At 51.6% G+C, this 18,162-nt stretch overlaps 1 protein-coding gene across 5 annotated transcripts in view; it reads left to right on the forward strand.

Moving 5' to 3' along the window:
* Nucleotides 1-459: 459 nt before the first annotated feature.
* STIMATE (STIM activating enhancer) overlaps nt 460-18,162 on the forward strand; it is a 38,130-nt gene continuing 20,427 nt past the window's right edge. The window contains exons 1-2 of one of the 5 annotated variants that reach the window (XM_036878268.2): nt 626-762; nt 16,673-16,840. In XM_036878268.2, the coding sequence (XP_036734163.2) occupies nt 16,801-16,840 (40 nt within the window). In that variant the 5' untranslated portion in view covers nt 626-762; nt 16,673-16,800. Of the gene's footprint in view, nt 763-16,672; nt 16,841-18,162 lie in introns of all 5 variants that reach the window. The other 4 variants (XM_036878271.2, XM_036878270.2, XM_036878264.2 and 1 more) reach the window with 4 other exon arrangements.

Raw genomic sequence — 18,162 nt, forward strand, 5'->3', positions numbered from 1 at the left:
ATCGGTGGTAACAAAGTAGAAGGACGCCAAACGTCTGGATTGAAGAATATGGCTAATGCCAGTGTGTCCAGGCCTAAACTGTTTTCCTCAACCACCTGCTTCAGAATAACCCAGGCCGCGCTGCAAACGCGGGTTATTCTTAGAACTGAATGGGATTCCGAAGGTGGAACCCATTTTTAAATAAAATCTGCAGGGTATGAGGGATTTATTTTAGAAGAAGACTCTAGTCACAGACCGTCCCAGCTTCCTACTGGAGCTCGAGGTCCCAGGGTTCTCACTCGCGTCCGCGCCACCGGGCTCACCTGGTGCGTCCCACCTGCGCCCTGCACCCACGGCCCCGCCCGGAGTCCAGCCTTTCGACGACGCTCAGGGCGGCCGAGCCCCGCCCACGGGGAAACGCAGGCGCCGTAGCCCCGCCCCCGCGCCGGGCCGGGCCAATCCAGCGCCGCGGTCTCAGACGTCGGGTTACGGCGGCGCCGAGCGGGCCGCGGGGCGGAGGCGCGGCTCCCAGCTCGGGTTGCTGTTCGGTCTCCGGCCCCGCGGTCGGTGGCGTGGCCCCGCGGCAGCGAGGCCCCCGAGCGGCCAGGCCGGCCGGCCGGGCCATGCAAGGCCCCGCCGGGAACGCGAGCCGCGCGCTGCCGGGAGGGCCGCCGTCCACCGCCGCAGCCGGCGCGGGCCGCTGCGAGAGCGGCGCGCTCATGCACAGCTTCGGCATCTTCCTGCAGGGGCTGCTCGGCGTCGTGGCCTTCAGCACGTTGATGCGTGAGTCCGCCCCGCGCCACCGGGGCCCCCGCCGCGGCCGCTCCTTCCCCCCGCATCCCGCGGGAGGCGACTCCTCCTTCAGCCCGGGGCCTTGACCCCTCCGCCCCTCCAGGCTCTTCAGGCCCCTTCACGCTTCGAACCCGCCTCCCGAACCCCCGTCTCGCGCCGAGCTTTCCTCTGCACCCGCGCTTCCCGGAGGTTCAGCCCGCACGCGCGTTCACTCCCGCTGGATTGCGGGCCGGCTCCCCGTCCCCAGTAGCGCCCCTCAGCTCATTAATGTTTGGGTGTAGCCGCGTTCGCCTACTCGCTTCCCTCTCCTTTCTCCCCGAACAGGCCCACCTGTTCCGTCTGCCCCGAGCTTTCCCGATGACGCTGCCTCTCCGGCCTCCCGTTAACCTTCCCAGCGCACTCCTGTCATTTACATATCAGGTTTCCTTCCTGTGCGTGAGACTTGGGCAACCTAGTGGCTTACCGGAGAGGAGGCTCAGGGTCTGGGGAGGTCTCGGAATCCCTGTGCTAAGCCACTAGGGTGCATGCTCCGGAGTTGCAGGAGGAGAGTAAAGCCCGAGATGGCCCTTCTGGAAAAGTAGACGTTGCAGGCTGTTGTCCTGTGTGCCCTGAGGTGCGGGGCTGTGCTGTTTTCTTAGGGCACACGATTTATCGAAGTAGCGTGTTGCTTTGGTTGGCTTGTAGGCCCAGGACGGCCCCTGTGATTGCATTTTGCGGGAAGGAAGGGTTATAACTTTCTGTACAAAGGCATTAATTCCAAAGTGACTTGTTCTCAAACTTCCCCGCTGCTCACGTGGGCTGAGTGGGAAACTCCTGCAGAAAGCCTGCTGCTCAGTCACGGGGGAACCTAGAGCTGGGGGAGTGTCCCAGGGTCCTTCCTCCTGCTGGGGCTGCGGCTCTGTGGGTCGGCAATACGGAGCCTGTTGGGGTGAATTCTCTCAGGCTCTAAGTAGCCCCGAAGAGGTCTTTCTGGACACCACTTTCTTTTTTTCTCTTGAACGTCTTTTGGTTGCATGGCCTTGATAAGTCTCAAAACAAGTGCCCAACTATGTATGCCGGGTTTTCGTTCCTTTGTAGCGTCTACTCGCCTTGCTGTTTTCCCTGCCGAACAAGTACTCACTTGTTCCCACAGTAATAATTTGTGATGACTTCGTTAAAATCAGCTGCTGACTTGGGTGTATGTTCTGTGTGTGTGTGTGTTGTCAAGACTCTGTGGGTGGGTCTCCACTCCCCTCCAGCTGGCCTCCCTTTCTCTCTAAAGGAACAGCAGGCTTAGTTTTTGTTTTGTTCCTTGAGATCTCTTAGTCTACCCGGACTGTTTGGGTGGGTTTGATTGATGGCAATGGCCTGACTACTCCCCGGGGTTTGATTCTCGTGTTTCAGAGAGGGATGTGATTACATCGGGACACAGCTGCTCGCAGCTAGACGTGTGCCTGGTGAGTGTGTCCTCAGGGGCACAACGCCCTCCTTTACTTCGTCCTCAGTGTGAGCACATGTGCAAATCCCACTGTGGTTGGTACTTTCTGTATGCAGAGACCAGACTGGAAAGCAGTCCCAGGCCTAGACATGGAGGGAGCTTGTTGGGTAGGAGTCTTGGGACAATGATGAGTAGGGGTGATGGGGAGAGGAGTTGGAAAGGCCAGGGCAGGGTCTGCCCTGGACACGCAAGTGGAGGTGAGAGGAGAGCCTTATTCCCCGCCTGGAAGCAGGCAGCAGACCGAGGAGAATCCCCCCGATGGGAACCTGTCAGGGTAGTGAGTGCCTTTCTTACCTCTCACACTTGTGGGTTTTGCTGGAATGGGACTTTGGGGCTTTTCTACTTTTACCCTAGGAAGAGGAGGAAATCTTTAAGGGTCTCTTTACATTTTGGATTGGACTTGGCTGGGTGGAGGTGGTCGAGTACATCCGTGAGCTGTTGGCTTTGTCTGGGCCTTTCTCCTTCCCGGTCACAGCACCGTTGTCCCAGTCTGGCAGAGCTGCTGCTCAGGGTGCCGGGCTCCCACGACAGGTGGGTCAGCGAGGGAGCTCTGGAGGGAGGTCCTGGTTTGTTTAGAGGAAGCCATTATATCTTCATGGATTCTTTTGTTAACCTTCTTCAAGCATGTGTTAAATGCCAGTCCTCTTGAACAGTTGAGCTTACAGGCCCTATCTCTTGGGGTCACAGTCTTTTCCCTTCTGGGTGTTTTCTCCCCCAAGGCAGCGACCTGGGCCACTCTTCAAGGACACTCCCGCAGGGCAAGGGCAGGCACCATCTCACTTTCCTGTGGGGCCAGCTCTGCATGCAGCAGACCCACTTCTCTGCCAGAAGGGCTGTGCACTATTTTTCATCACTTCACATCCCCAGTTTCAGTGACTCCGCAGACCTCAGTCTTTGTTTCTTTTTCTACCTAGAAAAACCACTTTTTTCTCCATTTACAAGCTGCTTTGCTCTTTACCAGAAGGGTTTTATCCTGGAGGAAGACTTCTCATATATTTTAACAGGTCAGGGAAGGACTTAGATTCTCACGGGGTTTCCAGTCCTGCGTGACGCACTACTTGTGGGGTCTTCTGGCGGCCTCAGTCTGGGCAGTGAGAGTTTGTGGCCAGGTGACCTATGTAGCCAGTTCTGCAAGCCACACAGACATGCATCTCTGTGTCAGCATCACATTATATGTGAGGTTTCCAGAGGCTGCACCTAAGGGACCCTCTATACAAGGAGAGCTTATGAAGGGGCTTCCCACTCTGGGTGCTCTGGGATGTCACTGAAAGGCATTGGGGGTCTGAGTAGAAAGAAATGCTTTACCTGAGGGGCTTTGTGACCTACCTGGCAAGCAGTTCCTCTGTTTTAATGGCTTTATCTGTAGTCTATGACTTGCTGAGGTCGCTCAGACTAGAGCCTCAGCAGAGTGGCCCTGGAGCTCAGCTAAGTGCTCCAGTTGAGGGCCTGGCCCAGCCGCCAGCCAAAGGTCAATATTGGCCGGTATATATGTTGGCATTAAGGGGTGTTTACCCTCAAGACGTGATAATGCAAAGCAAACTCAAGCCTCCTTCATCTTCCACAGAGTTCTGGGCTTATGTGCAGATAGAACTGGTTTCTAACAAAACAAGCATTTTGAGAGCATGGATAAATCTCCCTCCCTATTTTCATGTTAGAGATATGGAAGAAGGTGTCAGTGTTTTATAAAACACTGCTGGCATTGAGAAACGATAGCTTTTTTCCTGGTAACATTACAAACCAGTCCACCCAGCTTTGAGATCTTAATCGCAAGAGCCACTGGTGTGTTGCAGACACACTCACTTTGGAATATCCTTTCCGGGATCACCAAACCCCGTGCTATCCCCAGTTTTTATCTTTAAAAATGTCAAACATACAGAAAAGATAAAAAATAATACAGTGAAAACCTGTCAGCCTTCCACCTAGATTCAGAAATTGTTCACGTTTTGCCACATTTGTTTTATTTCTTCATAGTTTTTTTTTCTTTCTTTTGGCCCAGCCATTTGAAGGTAAGTTGCAGACAGTATTGCACTTTACCCCTAAAAACCAGCTTGTCTCCTAAGAATAAAGACAGTCTTCTGCATAACCAGTTTAATGATCATACCTATGCAAATGTAGATTCCACAAAATCACCTAAAAACTATGACCCAAAGTCCACACGTTGCATTTGGTTATGTTTTTAAGTCACTTTCTCTCTTGAAGACTCTCCCCCTACACACACACACACATTCTCCCCAGCCCCTCTCTTTCTTTTCCCTTTTTTTAAATGACGTTGCCTTTTTGAAAAGCCCTGGCCAGCTGTCCTGCACAGTGTCCTGTGTTCTGGAGCCGTGTGGGTGTTTCCTCTCGTGGAGGTCCGGCGGTTCCATGTGCTCCCGAGTTTGATCTGGAGGAGCTCTTAGCTTCATCACCCTTTTCAACGGCAAGAACGCCCCCACCAGGACGCTCAGGACGCACAGTCGCCCTGTGAGTGGTAGATCCTCGATGGAGGTGTGCGGTCTGTAGCGCTCTCCCCTGTAAAGGTGCATTTCCCTCTTTGCATGAGTAAGTCCTCCCTGTGGTGACACCTGGAGAATATCCACTTCCCCTGGGACTTGGCACTCAGTGATCGCCGCCTCCTGACGAAATCAGGAAATGGAGATGGCTGCATTGGACCTGGAGCTCATAAGCGAAGGCACATGTCTGGGGGCCTGGCCCCCATCACATACCCAGTAAGCGTCTGTTTACTTTCCTCCCTCCGGAGTGCCTGCTGAGGCAGAGGAAGGACTGCGTTCTTCGCCTGTGTCCCAGGCTGGTGCTGCGCGCTCGGGAAAGGAGTATGGCCAACATGAGCTTGGTGGCTGGTGAGGGGTCTTTATTTATTTGATTTACATATTTACAGTAAATAGGATTTACTGGTAGCATTTATCCATAATGGTGAGCCACTCCTTTATTTGTAATAAAAGTTCATTAATTTGGAATAAAATATGGGCAAGAGGACATTGAATTACCACACAGTCTCGGTTGTAGAATAATTTAATGAGATGCATTTTTTAGCCTTTTAAATACCTGCTTGTTGAGTGTTGCCCTAGAGGGGCCTGTCAAGCCTCTACTGCTTTAATGATCTGTTTAAAATCCGTTGCAATTAGTATAATATTTGCAGGAAGTGAAGTTGCATTGAAGGAGTTTTACAGGTAGGTAAAAATAGCAGGATCCCTGGCTCTGGAACCAATCTGACCCGGCTTCCCCTTCTGCTCCTGCCACCTCGTGCCCTTGAGCAACCTGCGTGCTTCTCAAAGGTTCCGTCTCCTCCCCAGTAACATGGGAATAATGATTTTTGTGGGACTGTGGGGATTAGAAAGAATGTAAGGAAGCTGGGCCAGCTCCAGGCACATGTTAGGTGCTCCGCAGTGGGGGCGACGTGGTCGTCAGCATTACAGAGTTTGCATTCCGAGTCCCACTGAAACGCATGTCACCAGTGCTTGGGCAGCTTGTTTTGGTAAAGACGCCAATATTCCCTAATGTTGTTTGCACAACATCTTTACCTTTAGCTGTCTTTTCATAGACTGCACTGTCGTACAAAACTTCAACCCGACCAGCACAGTGGTGGTGAATTCCAGATTCACAGGCACCCCAACCAGGTGGCTTTAGTGCAGTAATAATCTCCTTCCTTCACCCGCCCTGTCTTGCGTTTCCACCTACAGAGACTCACATGGGCCTGCGAGGGCAGTGGGTGACCAGGGGCAGCCCACACATGCTGATGAACCTGCATCCAGACCCCTGGCGTTGTCGGCCCCACATCCCGTGACAGCGGGTGGCGGCTCAGGCACTGGCCCCTGGAGCTGCTCGCTGCTTCGCGCGGTTCGTGCTGTACTGAGTTCCAGCGCCTGGTCTCCTTTGTCCACGCAGCTGCCCTTCCTATTTCCTGTATCCCTGGCACCTTCACCTCATTTTTCCTTATTTGAAGCTTCTAAGTTTCTTTCTTAATAATTCCTTTGTATGTCCAAAGCATCATCTGGAACTTCAGGCTGTCTTATAGCTATTGAGAACATTAAAAATATAAGCTTGAAATGACCTCCCGATGATTTTGTGCACGTAGGAGTTGTATGGTAGGTGCACTTTCCTGGCCTGAGCCTTTGTGAAGGTTCCCTTCGGCTGTGTGGGGGTGGCGACCCTGCCCTGGGATTGAAGTCTGGTGGCTGAGATAGAGCCCCCCGGACTGCAGGGGACGGAGTGCATGAGTCCCCTCAGTGACTGTGAGGAGGGATTCCCAGGGGTTACCTGCTAGTTTTCACAGGATTTGTCTCCTCAGAGTTTGTATGACCGTAAGGGGAGAGAGTAGTTCATCTTAAGAGCTAGGGTAACCCCGAGGAGTTCCCTTCTCCCCGTGTGAGCGCCTTTAGGGTACTCCCTGCCAGGAAGTCCGCCATCTAACCTGCTGTTTTTCACCCGCCACAGCTGACCTTGGGCCTGAATCGGTCTGTGCTGCGGGGCTGTCCTGTGCACTGTGGGGTGCCCGCTGGATGCCCAGCTCCCTGTACCTTACCCTCTTGTGACAACCAGGAGTATCTCCGGACATTGCCCGGTGTCCCTGGGGGCACAGTCGCCCCTCTTGAGAGCTACGCTTGTTCTGTTTGTGGATCGCTTGGCAGGCTCTTCCGATGTTCTCATCAGAGCAGGTTAGGTCAGCAAGTTGCCCTGAAGGGTGAGCACAGAGGACGGTCAGCCTCCGCTAAGCATCTGGTGCCAAGGGGGATGCTGGAGGCTGCCGGGACAGGAGAAGAGCTGGGACCAGTCCCCATCCTTGGGGGCCTCCAGCTGGAGTGGGCTGCAGGTGCTGACAGTGAGGAGCGCAAGGAGTTCCACTTGGGGACCGGCGTCTGCAGGAGGCCCTCGGGGTGCCCTGGAGGGCGAGGGCAGTGAGGGCAGAGGCCCGCTGGAGGTCATAGGCGCCGCGGGTCTGTGTGGAGAGCACAGGGGCTCCGCAGGCAGGCCTTGTTCCCGTCAGGCCCCTCTCATACTGCTTGTGCTTGGTAAGGACAGCAATTCGGCTCCTGGGGCAGGTCCGCTTCTGCGTCTACCTCGTGCTCCAGTTGGACTATATTTCTGAGAGCCTTTCTTTGAAAGGCCCTTTAAATCTCATGGGGCCCCCTGAGGAACATTATTGTGTGTGTGATTTGGGCTGCAGGAGAGGAAGTGGGACCCCACAGGCCTTCTCCCAGCCCCCGTCCTGTTGGCAGAGGGAGGATGGGACATGGGTGCCCGTACTTGCCCAGCGCTGGGCTTTGTGAGCTCACCCCTGGGTCCTCCCAGCCACGCTGAGGGGCAGGTGCAGGAATTCTCTCCGTTTCATAGGTGAGTAATCTGAGTCACAGGGGGGTTAACCTGCCTGAGGTCGCGCAGGCTGTCTGGCTCTGAAGATGTGGCTTCTAGTAAAAAGTGAAGCCGAGCTGAGCCTGTATTGACTGTCTACCACATTGCACACAGGTGTAGAGAGCACAGAGGTGCCTCCACCCCAGAATGCTAGGCCAGCTCGTACCTGGACAGCTATCGGTGTGGTCAGGGTCTAGCGCAGCGTGGGCGGATCCTGGGACCTCCAGCCCACTCTGAGCGCAGTTCCGGGGGTCGGGTGGCTTTGCCAAAGAAGGTCTCTTATGCGAACACACATTCTAGATCCTTTACCTTCCACAGGATTGGCAACCACTGAGCCGCTGTTGTGCCGATGAGAAAAAGACTCAGCTGAGTTGCTGCCATTGTCTTACCATCTGACGTGGCCTCCCTGTGTCCTTTGAGAGTGTCCTCTTCATCCCAAAGGCCGAGGCGGGGGTCCACTGGAGCCTCGTGGGAGGAGGCGGGACAAGCTTTCATGCAGGCAGCTTCCAGGAAGGGGCGCTCAGCTGACTGGGGCATCACCCAGTGTTTCTCTGGCTCGAAAATTTCTTTCAAAGAATCGGTGTCGAGTATTTGTGGCTTTTCCTTCCACCAACCAGTGATGGGCGTCTTGTGTTCCCACGTTTTTCTTTACTGGCCCCTTCCACAGATTTGGTTTACGCACGCGGGACCAGCCTGAGCCTCCTGCAGCTCTCGTTCTAGTCCGCAGGCTCTTCTAGCCTCTCAGGCTCATCGGTGTTCTTCACAGGCTTTTTCATTTTCTTAGAAGACATTGTCCCTTAACATGAAAAAAGAGGTAGAGGTGAGGAGGTAAGGCCATCTTAGATGAGTGACGGGCCCAAGGCACCGTCTTGCGGGGACAGTAGAACCAGGAGAGTGCACACCCATCTTGTGCCCAGACCCGCACAGGGCGACCGTCTTGGCCCAGGGGCACCAGAGCAGGTTCTCTGTGTGGGCAGTGAGTTTGGGGCTGAAGTCTCTGCAGATGGTTCCGCAGCCGCAGCCCTGGAGGCCTGCCTCTCCCACTGCTGGCCCCTCGGAGCCCCCCGGCAAGTGGGGACCCAGGAGCTGGTGACCGGGGCCATGCAGGGCACTGCAGGGGCACTTAGGAAAATGTGTTTTTTCTGTCAAGAGCCCTGGTTTTACAATTCTATGCCCAGATTTCTCACCTGGTTTTACAGTTCTATGCCCAAATTTCTCTGTGAGAAATCCCATCAGTGGCTGGCACAAAAATCCAATTCTGTTATAGGAAATTCAACAGGCATGTTCAATTGCCTGTCAGCCCGCATAGCAGATTACATATTGATTTGTTTCTTTCAACATGTGTTTAAGTAAATAATTTAGTCATACCCCAAATAGGTCAGAGTCTCAGCGACACGTCCAGCAGATGCACTGGTCTTGCCGTGGGCCTGACTCCCGGGGCAGCTGCCGCAGGGGGCCAGTATTTGGGCGTGGCCATCTCATAGTGATCTTATTCTCCCAGAAACAGAGTTCTTGGGCCAGGCCCCTGGGGACATGGCTCCGGTGCGTTTGGTCTACAGTGCTGTGCAGCATGAAGGCTGTGGGGTGGGAAGGGGGTTGCTGTCCAAGGTGTGCACAGCGGGGGAGCCACTGGCCCTTGGAAGGGAGCCCCTTGGTGCTCGCTCCCACTGGCCAGAGCTGCCGGTACTGCCACGTGGCGGGTCCTTCTTCACCTGGGACTAAGGCAGCGTCCTGGCCTCTTGCAGGACAGCCAGGCTCCTGAGCATAGCGCCCCCGTGTGCCGCGGACTTGCAGCTGCACGGTCTGCCTGCAGCCTGGGCCAAGGAGGACAGCAGTGCAACCAGACATGGAGTTGGAGCGAGATGCCGCGGAGCTGTTCCTGTCTCAGCCCTGCTCCTGCCCAACCTGTTCCTGCCTCCTCCCCTGCCGACGTTCCTCTTCCCTTAAATGCTTTTCCCCTCCTTCCCACCCCATCCTCCAGGAAACGTTCCCTAGTGACCATGGCCCACACTGTTCTCCTGGAAAGCTGTGAGACAGACAGTCTGTGCTGTGTGGTCTCTGCCTCTCACGGGCCTGGTCTGGCTTGCCTGGCAGGCTGGTGCTGGCACACACTGCTGATTTGGTTGAGTGCTCAAACCTGAGGTGGCAGTTTGCTCCCTCCTGGGAACTGGTCAGAACGGTCAGTGAGACCGAGGACACGACAGGCTGAGATCTCTCTCTCTCCTCATCACTAAACAGCTCAGCACACACTTGGTAATGACCTCAGCACAGTCATCAAGACCAGGAAATGTAACGTCAGTGTGTGTTACCCGCCACAGTCTGTATCGGACGTCATCCGTTGCCTCAGCCCTGTCTTCACGGCTGTCTTTTCCGGGTCCTGGGTCCTGGTTGCACTCGGTCACTGAATCTCTTTAGTCTGGACAGCCCTCGGCCTTTTTTTGCCTTTCTTAGCCTCCACACTTCTCAAGAGGACAGTGAGTTTGTAGAAGGTCCCAGGGTGGATTTACCTGACGTTTTCTCACGGTCACTTTCAGGTTGAGTGATTTGGTGGGACACTGGCGCGAGTGATGTTGGGACCACCTCGGTGCTCCTGGTTCCGGTTTGTCACGGTGTTGGTGAGGTTTCCTGACGACCTGGGGAAGTGGTTCCTCCAGATCTCTCCACTGTGGTGGGAGGGTTTTCCCTGTGTAATTAACAAGAAGGTTGTGGGAATGTATTTGGAGACCATATAAACGTTGGACTGTTCTCAGTCTTCCTTGCAAAGCCTCCCCAGGTTGGGAGGTCAGAGCCACAGGCTGTGAAGGTGCTTTGGCCAGTTTGATCTGGTGACAGTCCCGAGTCACATTTCTCCAGTGCTGATGATGGGCCGAACCCTGTAAATGCCTTACATATGTTACCTTATTTCTCCCATGAGTACCCACAGTATCCTATTTTGTAGCTGGGGGAACTGAGGCACAGAGCAGTTAAGGGAATTGTCCAAGGTTGTGGCAGCCACTGAGTGGAAAATTGGAACTCAGACCCGGTGGGTCTCACTCCAGTGCTGCGGCTTTCCACCGTTCTGCGTGTTCCGCGTACGTGTCTGTGCAGCTCATGACTTGGGCACTGCTTTGCCACCCTCCTGTGCCTTCTCATCTCCCCTGCCTAGGGAGTTCTTCAACACCACTTGGTTCCCATTGTCCCTCATCTGCTTGGAGAACATCATTGCAATCATTTTTCTAGTCATAATAGGTGGACCAGGAAAAAGCCAAAGGCTTTTCATGTTGAGATTGGAATCCAGGAAGACTTGTCAAAGTCAGCAGAAGCTATGTGGATAAATTTAACATGTGAGCCTGTGCAAACAATGATGACGAGGCTTTTGTCCATGAGGGAATCGCTGGCATGGAACTTGTCCTTCTATAGGCAATCAAAAAATACCAAATTACATGCCCCAGCTGTTTGCAGACATTGGGCTACAGGCAGCTCAACATAATGATCTCTGAGGAAAAGGAAAGAATGAAGTGAGCCCTAATGCCTTTCCGCCAGCTTTCTGCTGGCTGCAGTGCTAGGCTCTCCAAGCGATGAGGAGGAATCCGCGCAGAGCCCAGCAGCCTTGCTGAGTTGAGAAGGCAAAGCTGGGAAGGCAAGTGGAATTTTCAGAGGCAATAGGAGGAAAAGAGCTCCATGAAGGAAAGGTTCCAGACACTGGCTTAGGGGTCTCCTTGAGCCTTTTCCTGAACATGGGTCTATGTGCATAGGTACTGCACATGGACCATGAGTCAAGTGAAGAGCAGCTTCTGGGGAGCTGTAAACGGAACTGTTTCTATGGCCGGGAGATGCTTTTCTTTCCAGTTAGAGGAAGAGACTCTGTTGAGCACCAGGAGCTCTCCGTGGACACATCACAAGACCCCCTGGCTCATCTAGTCCTGGAGAGAGTACATAGATTAAAGAGCCTTGACACCATACGCAAAAATGAGTAGAAATATATCACAAATCAAGTAGGAGAGGTGAGAACTGTAACTCTTCTAGGAGAAAATCTTTGTGACCTTAGGTAAAGATTTCTTTAAGGACTCCAAAACCTTGAACTTTAAAAACAAAAAAAAGATAAACTCGGCTTCATCTAAATTAAGCATTTCTGGCCTTCAAAACATACTGTATAAAGAAAATGAAAAGGTAAGCCACAGACTGGGGAAAATGTTTGCAGTATGAGTGAGAAAGCACTTGATTCCAGAATATGTAAAGAATTCTTGCAACTCAGTAAAAAGACAAGCAACGTAAGTTTTTGTTCTTGTCCCTTTTAAAAAATGTATGACTGATATATTGATTTCAGGTGTACAGTGTAGTGATTCAGCAATTACATACATTACTAAATGCTCACCACAAAGAGTGTAGTTGCCACCTGTCACAAACAACATAATTTAAAAATACGTAAAGTATCTGAATAGACTTTTCTTTAAAGATGTACAAATGGCCAGTAATCACATGAAAGATGTTTGGTGTCATTAGTCATCAGGGAAATACAAATTAAACAGTGATGAGATACACTGTACACCAACGAGAACGGCTAAAATTAACACGATTGACAGTGCCGTGAGTTGGCAAGAATGTGAACTGGGAGCCCTTACCCATCGCTGGCAGGTGTGTAACATGGCATAGCCACTTTGGAAGACCGTTTGAAAATTTCTTATAAAGAAAATTACACCTACCATACTATTTCCCCCCTGGATATTTACCTAAGAGAAAATAAAACAAGTCCACCAAAGGGCTTGTACATGGATATTCATAGCAGCTCTACCCATCATTGCCTGATGTCCCTCAGCCCATGAATGCATAAACTGTGGTCTGTCCATACAGTGGGATACATGTCAGCAACAAAAAGGAACGAAGAGCTGACACATACAACAGTGTTGACTATGCCAAGGAAAGATCCAGATAGAGGATGTCCTGTACAATTCCACGTGTATATGAAATTCTAGAAACGGGAAATCCACAGTGACAGAGAGCAGTTTGGTTAGTGGTTGCCTGGACCAGCTACAAAGGGACATGAAAGACTTTTGGGGTGATGGGAATTATATCTTGACTGAGTTACATCAGTGGGCACATTTCCCAAAACTCATTCAGTTGTGTGTAATATGGGCACATTTTTGGTATATAAAGTGTACCTCAAAATTGATTTAGAAGAGAAAGGGGGGGAAAGCCTTGAAATGATCAAACTACCTGCTCACTGAAAGAACAACAAAGCCCAAATACTTAACAATGTAGCAATCATTATGTGCAGGTTCTAATAAAAAATTGCTACATGTGTGAAGAGCAGGAAATTGTGGACTGTGGTTAGGAGAAAAGTCAGGCAGTATAAACAAACTGAGAAGTTAGAAATGATAGAATCACCAGAAAAGGACTTTATGATGGTTACAGTAAATAGGCTGAAGGTTTTAAAGAAAAACTGAATCATAATGAGTATAGTGGAAGATAAAAAAGTGAACCCAATGAATGTCCAGAACTGAAACTACAGTTTCTGAAAAATTTACCAGATGGATTTACCAGAAAATTTAGACTCTGTGGAAGAATAGATCAGTGAACTTGAAAATATAGCAACAGGAGCTTCACAAATTGACCCGCAGAAGAAAGACCCCCAGAAAAAGAAGAGCACCTCAGTGAGCCAAGGGGAGAAAACAAAGGTCCCATGTGTAATTGGATTTCTAGGAGAAGTGAGAGCAAAAAGGGCAGAAAAAATATGAAGACTAATGCTTGAACATTCTTCAAAATTGATGGAAACTGTAAACACAGATCCGAGAAGCTTAATAAGCCCCAAGCAGGATGGACACAGTAAATCACACTGAGCCATGTCATAATCAAATTGCTGAAAAACAATGATAAAAAGCAAATTGTAAAAGCAACGAGAGGAAGAAAGACATTGCAAATGGAAATGAACATGAGAACTACTACAGACTGACTCTTCATGAAATTTTTAGGCCTAAAGACAGTGGAGCAGCATCTTTAAATGCTGAAAGTATAAACCTGATGCCCTAGCATTCATATCCACTGGAAATAGCTTTCACAAATGATGGCAGGACAAAAATGGATGAAGGCACTCTAGTCCTTATATATTGCCATACAGACTCAGTTACTGGGCCCGTTTACAGTTTTACAGACTTTAGTTATAAGCTCGAGTTAAGTCTCATGGTAGCAAATTACATAAATCAGGGAAAAACTGAGTTCCTTTGCTAACTTTAAAAACGACTGCCACCACACTAGCAAAAAGGGCAACAGTGTGGCTTTGGGCCCCTAGAGGCACCCCGCGCCTGTCGGTGCCGCTCCCTATCCGCCTCTGCTGGCAGGCAGGTCCTGGACCCCTGCTGCCCCTCCGTGGCATCATTGGGTCCCTGTGGCCCTTGTATGTGAACTTCATTACCCTCACTCAGAAAGGGGTCTTCAGCCCCAGCCGGGGCTTCAGGAGGTTTGTAAGCTTGCAGCCTTAAGAGACCTTGAGCCAGAGCTGCTCAGCAGAGCCGACAAGAAATGGGTATTGTTTTAAGCCGCTGAGTTGTGGAGTGGTTTGTTACACAGCCACACATAAGGGAAGGTGAGTATGAGAAAAGTTAGGAGATGATGCTTGTTCTCCAAGAGCGCAGTCTCTTTAGGAAGACAAAGCCCTTGAGCCAGTAACTAGCGATTCCAGGTTTGTGTGCTAAGTGGCCGGAGCAGCTCAGCTCAGGTGTACCCACAGACTGGGGAGACTTTATAGCTTGGATTTCATCCGGTTGGGTAGGGCCGCCAGAACCCCACAGAGTAAGCTGCAGTATCCCTTTCCCCTGAGCTCTCGGGGGCGGTTGAAACAGGCTCAGAGATGCCAGCGGACGTCTCATCCAAGATGGGAGTCACCTGCTTCTTCAGTCTTAAGGGCTGCAGACTGTTGAGCACCGACAGTTTGTGTGCTAAGTGGCCGGAGCAGCCGGCAGTTTGTCATATTCTTAGGTTTGCCTTGCCCAGCTGCTCACCATTTGTATTTTAACTGGTGGGAATACAAGAGTTTCTACAATCCACACTGCATTGTTGAACAGGATACATCTCAGACTAATTTGTTGTATGATGAACGTTTGCTGTGTGAGTGGGAGTCAGACGGGCTGATAGCGGAAGTGGAACCTGCTCATTCTGTGCACCGTGACATTCGCACGTTTTCAGTCTTCTCAGTACCTTTTCTTGCAAGAAGGCAGCTAGCTGATAGAGCCTTGTTCCCGCTCTTCCAAAGGCCCCAGCAGCCAAGGAGCTCAGGTTGGGGCTGAGGGAGAAGTGCTGGAGTCTGGCTTGGACACAGTGTGGCGCTTTGTCAGGCCGTTTGCTTGTGTAGTCAGCTCACGGCCCTGGGCACCCCATGAGTGTCTCCCCAGCCTCTCGCCCCTGAACGTGCTTAGTCACGGACCCCGCTCTCCTGGTTGTGATGTGGTTGGGCCATCTCCTGCCCCTGTTCTCACTCTGCTTCCTTTGGGTGCCGAGCCTGCCCCCCAGAGTGGCACAGCATCCAGCTCCTTGCAGATCCAGGCCTGGTAGGAGTGCGTAGGTCTCCCCAGGTGACTTGGTCAGCAGACGTGGCCAGAGGAAGCACGCTCTGGCCCCGTGGCGGGGTCGCGGAGTCTGAGGGGAGGCAGCCGACCCTATGCGTCCTTTTTTCTCAAGGTCTCGTGAGTTGTGTCTGGCCTTTCTACTCAGGAGCTGGCACAGGCAGGCCTGTTTCACGTGAGAAGTAGGGCGGGGCCTGCTGTTTCTCTGGTGGGGATTTATGTTCCTTCTAGACTCCTAAGGAGGCTGGAGCCAAGGAGGTTGCAGTTGGGAGATGGTCCTAAAGCCTCACACAGCAAGCCTGTCTGCAGAGCCAGGATGCTGAGCGGCTTCCCCCCACCGCCTGTCGCTGTGGTCTGTAGCCCTCAGGAGAGAGGTGGAGAGGCCCCCGTCAGCTTCCCGTCCACCGGGCTGTCGGCACAGCCTTCGTGCCCAAGGCCATGCACTCTGCGTTCCGCAGAATGGGATGGGTTGCAGAAAGCTTGTAGTGCCCCTCGTGACCACCGAGCCACGTGATGGTAGTTTTCCGTGCTGTGTACTCATCCCAGGTAACTTTATTCCCCTGAGATTGGTTTCTTGTCCCCCCAGTGAGGGAGGTGATTACCCTGTCAGAGGGGTTTAACGGGATGAGGTGCCCAGCCCGGTGGGACTCTGCGTTCAGTCCTTTGGCTTCTGCGTTTAACTCCTGGTGGGTGGACATACAGCTGGGTGTCCACCCCTCCCCTCCAGGGTCAAGGTGTGAAGATGCTGCACGAGCCCGCCCTGTGCCACGTCAGTTTTCTGCTGCGTGTGGGTTGCCCTCAGCCTCCGTAATCATTTCAGAGCGTTGGGTGATGGATGGCTGCACAGTGGGGCTCATGAGGGATGTGTCTCCCCGGCAGAAGGAGGCAGTGGTGACACGTGCTGCCTGAGCGGAGCTGGCTTCCGTGGCGGGGCCGGGCCAGGCCCGGGGCTGCACGCGTCCCCTCTGGAAGCACATGCTCCTCTGTGATCAGCCACGAGGTGGCAGGGGATGACATGTGCCGCATCTCTAGTACTAGAGTTCTGCCTGTCGGAAGCTTTTCTCTTAGAAAGCAAAGTTCTAAATGAGTTAGGTTTGAGGAAGAGTATTAATCACCTAATGGGCAAAATTTTGTCATTTCTTAATTACTGTTTTAGGCAGCAGAAGCTTTTTATGCAAATTATCTTTTTTAACCCTTTTTATTTTTCTTACTACAAAAGTAAGTTTTTTGTAAACAGCCAAAAACATGGAGATACATAGCAAAAAAGTGAATGTCCCCTGTAATTCCATCCTCTACAGAGCGAGCCATGTTTATTTAACAGTTGATTGTGCCTCTGAATTTCTGTATGCACATATTTTTTTAAAAATTAAGATAGGGTTCACGTGACATGTTACTACTGTTTTGGTGACTCACTCTTCTTCCCATTTAACACGGGCCGCTTTCCCTGTCAGCTCAGATGATTTACGCACACTTTAAACAGCTTTATTGAGGTATAACTTAGATGCCATACAAATAAGTACGCTTAGCTCTCTCTGCACAGGACTCCTCAGAAGCACAGCTTCCCCGAGAGCAGAGAAGCAGTACCATCTGCTAACAGTGACAGTCTCCACGGGGCGAGGGGCATTGTCACTGGGTTCCAGGGGACCCATTTGATGGGAAGAAAGACAAATGGCTGATGAACACATAGGAAGACATGCAACCGTATACTGTCAGTCTTGAAAATGCAAACTAATAATCAGATTAGCAATGATTAAAACATCTGGCAAGGGAAATAGGAAGTAGGCACTCTTAAACTGAGGTGGAAAAGTGAATGGTACAACCTCTGGGGGATGTGGGGAAGTAGACACATGACCCTGGTCCCCAGGTCCACCCAGATGAATGGGAACAGGACACTGGGGGTGTCAGGGTGGTCATGGTGCAGAGCCTCCTGGGGCCCAGGGACGCTGGGAGCAGAGAAGTTAGAGCCGCTGTGGCCGAATGAGGCCTGTAGGGTGCAGAGTGACTTGAAAACGAGAAGCTGGGGACCTGTACAAGTACTGCTCATGAGTTACTGTTGGTGTTAGTGTGAGCACTGACGGAAGCCCCACGTCCACACGGGCTGTCCTGTGAGCCAGTGTCCTGGGCAGCTGGGGGCCCTCCGGGTCTGGTTCACCCTGCCTTGTGGTTAGTTAGGAGGAAGAAAGGTTTTCCGTAGCTGTCCTCCGGCAGTCTTGCTGGCAGACGACTTTGTCCAAAAATAGAGGTAGCTTTGTCCAAAAGTTACAGGACTAACAGCTTGTGACCTAAGCTACTGGGAAAACCCATCACACAAATCATGGAACTTACTGAATTAAAAATACATTCCTGGATGGTACATAATAAATCTGTCCTCAGTGACAGACTTAAGTCCTTTGTTCTACAGTGTTTAGCCAGGTGAGAGTCAGGCACCCTCTAGGTTCTAGGAATATGGGGGTAAGGGAACAAAAGCCCCTGGTCTTATAGAGCTTGCTTTCTAGTGGAGAGAAAGGACATTAGTTGGAAAACGCATAAAAGCATCTGAGAAGAGAGGGTTTAGTGCTGTGAAGAAAATAAAACAAATGAACTTGAAGGACTTGGGCGGATCTGGGCTGGGCCCAGGGTGCGTGTGTGCGCAGGGAGGAAGGAGGCCAGAGCAGGCGGGTGGTTCCTGGGCCTCGAGGAGGGGCCTGCATTTTGCTCTGCAGAAGGACATCAGGGGCTGGCGGGGGTGGGGGGTGGGGTTGTTTCTGTTGTTCTTAAATTTTTTATGAGGGTATCATTCACATAAAATGCACACATCTTAAATGTGAAGTTTGGCTTTTGACAAACGTCTGTGTCATGGGAATGTTAAGTGGAGTGGAGGGTGACAATTTTACTTATACTTTGAGACCTCCACCAGCATCTGTGCGGAGGATGGAGGGACAATCACACTAACTGGCAATAGTCTTGTCTTACTATGTAAAATATAATGTGATTCTGAGTGTTTCTGGAAAAGGGCCATTGCAGGTGGCCTTTGAACCTGCTCCTCTGGAC

The sequence above is a fragment of the Manis pentadactyla genome, chromosome 1 (assembly GCF_030020395.1).
Source record: "Manis pentadactyla isolate mManPen7 chromosome 1, mManPen7.hap1, whole genome shotgun sequence".
In the NCBI taxonomy this organism is placed as follows: Eukaryota; Metazoa; Chordata; class Mammalia; order Pholidota; family Manidae; genus Manis; species Manis pentadactyla.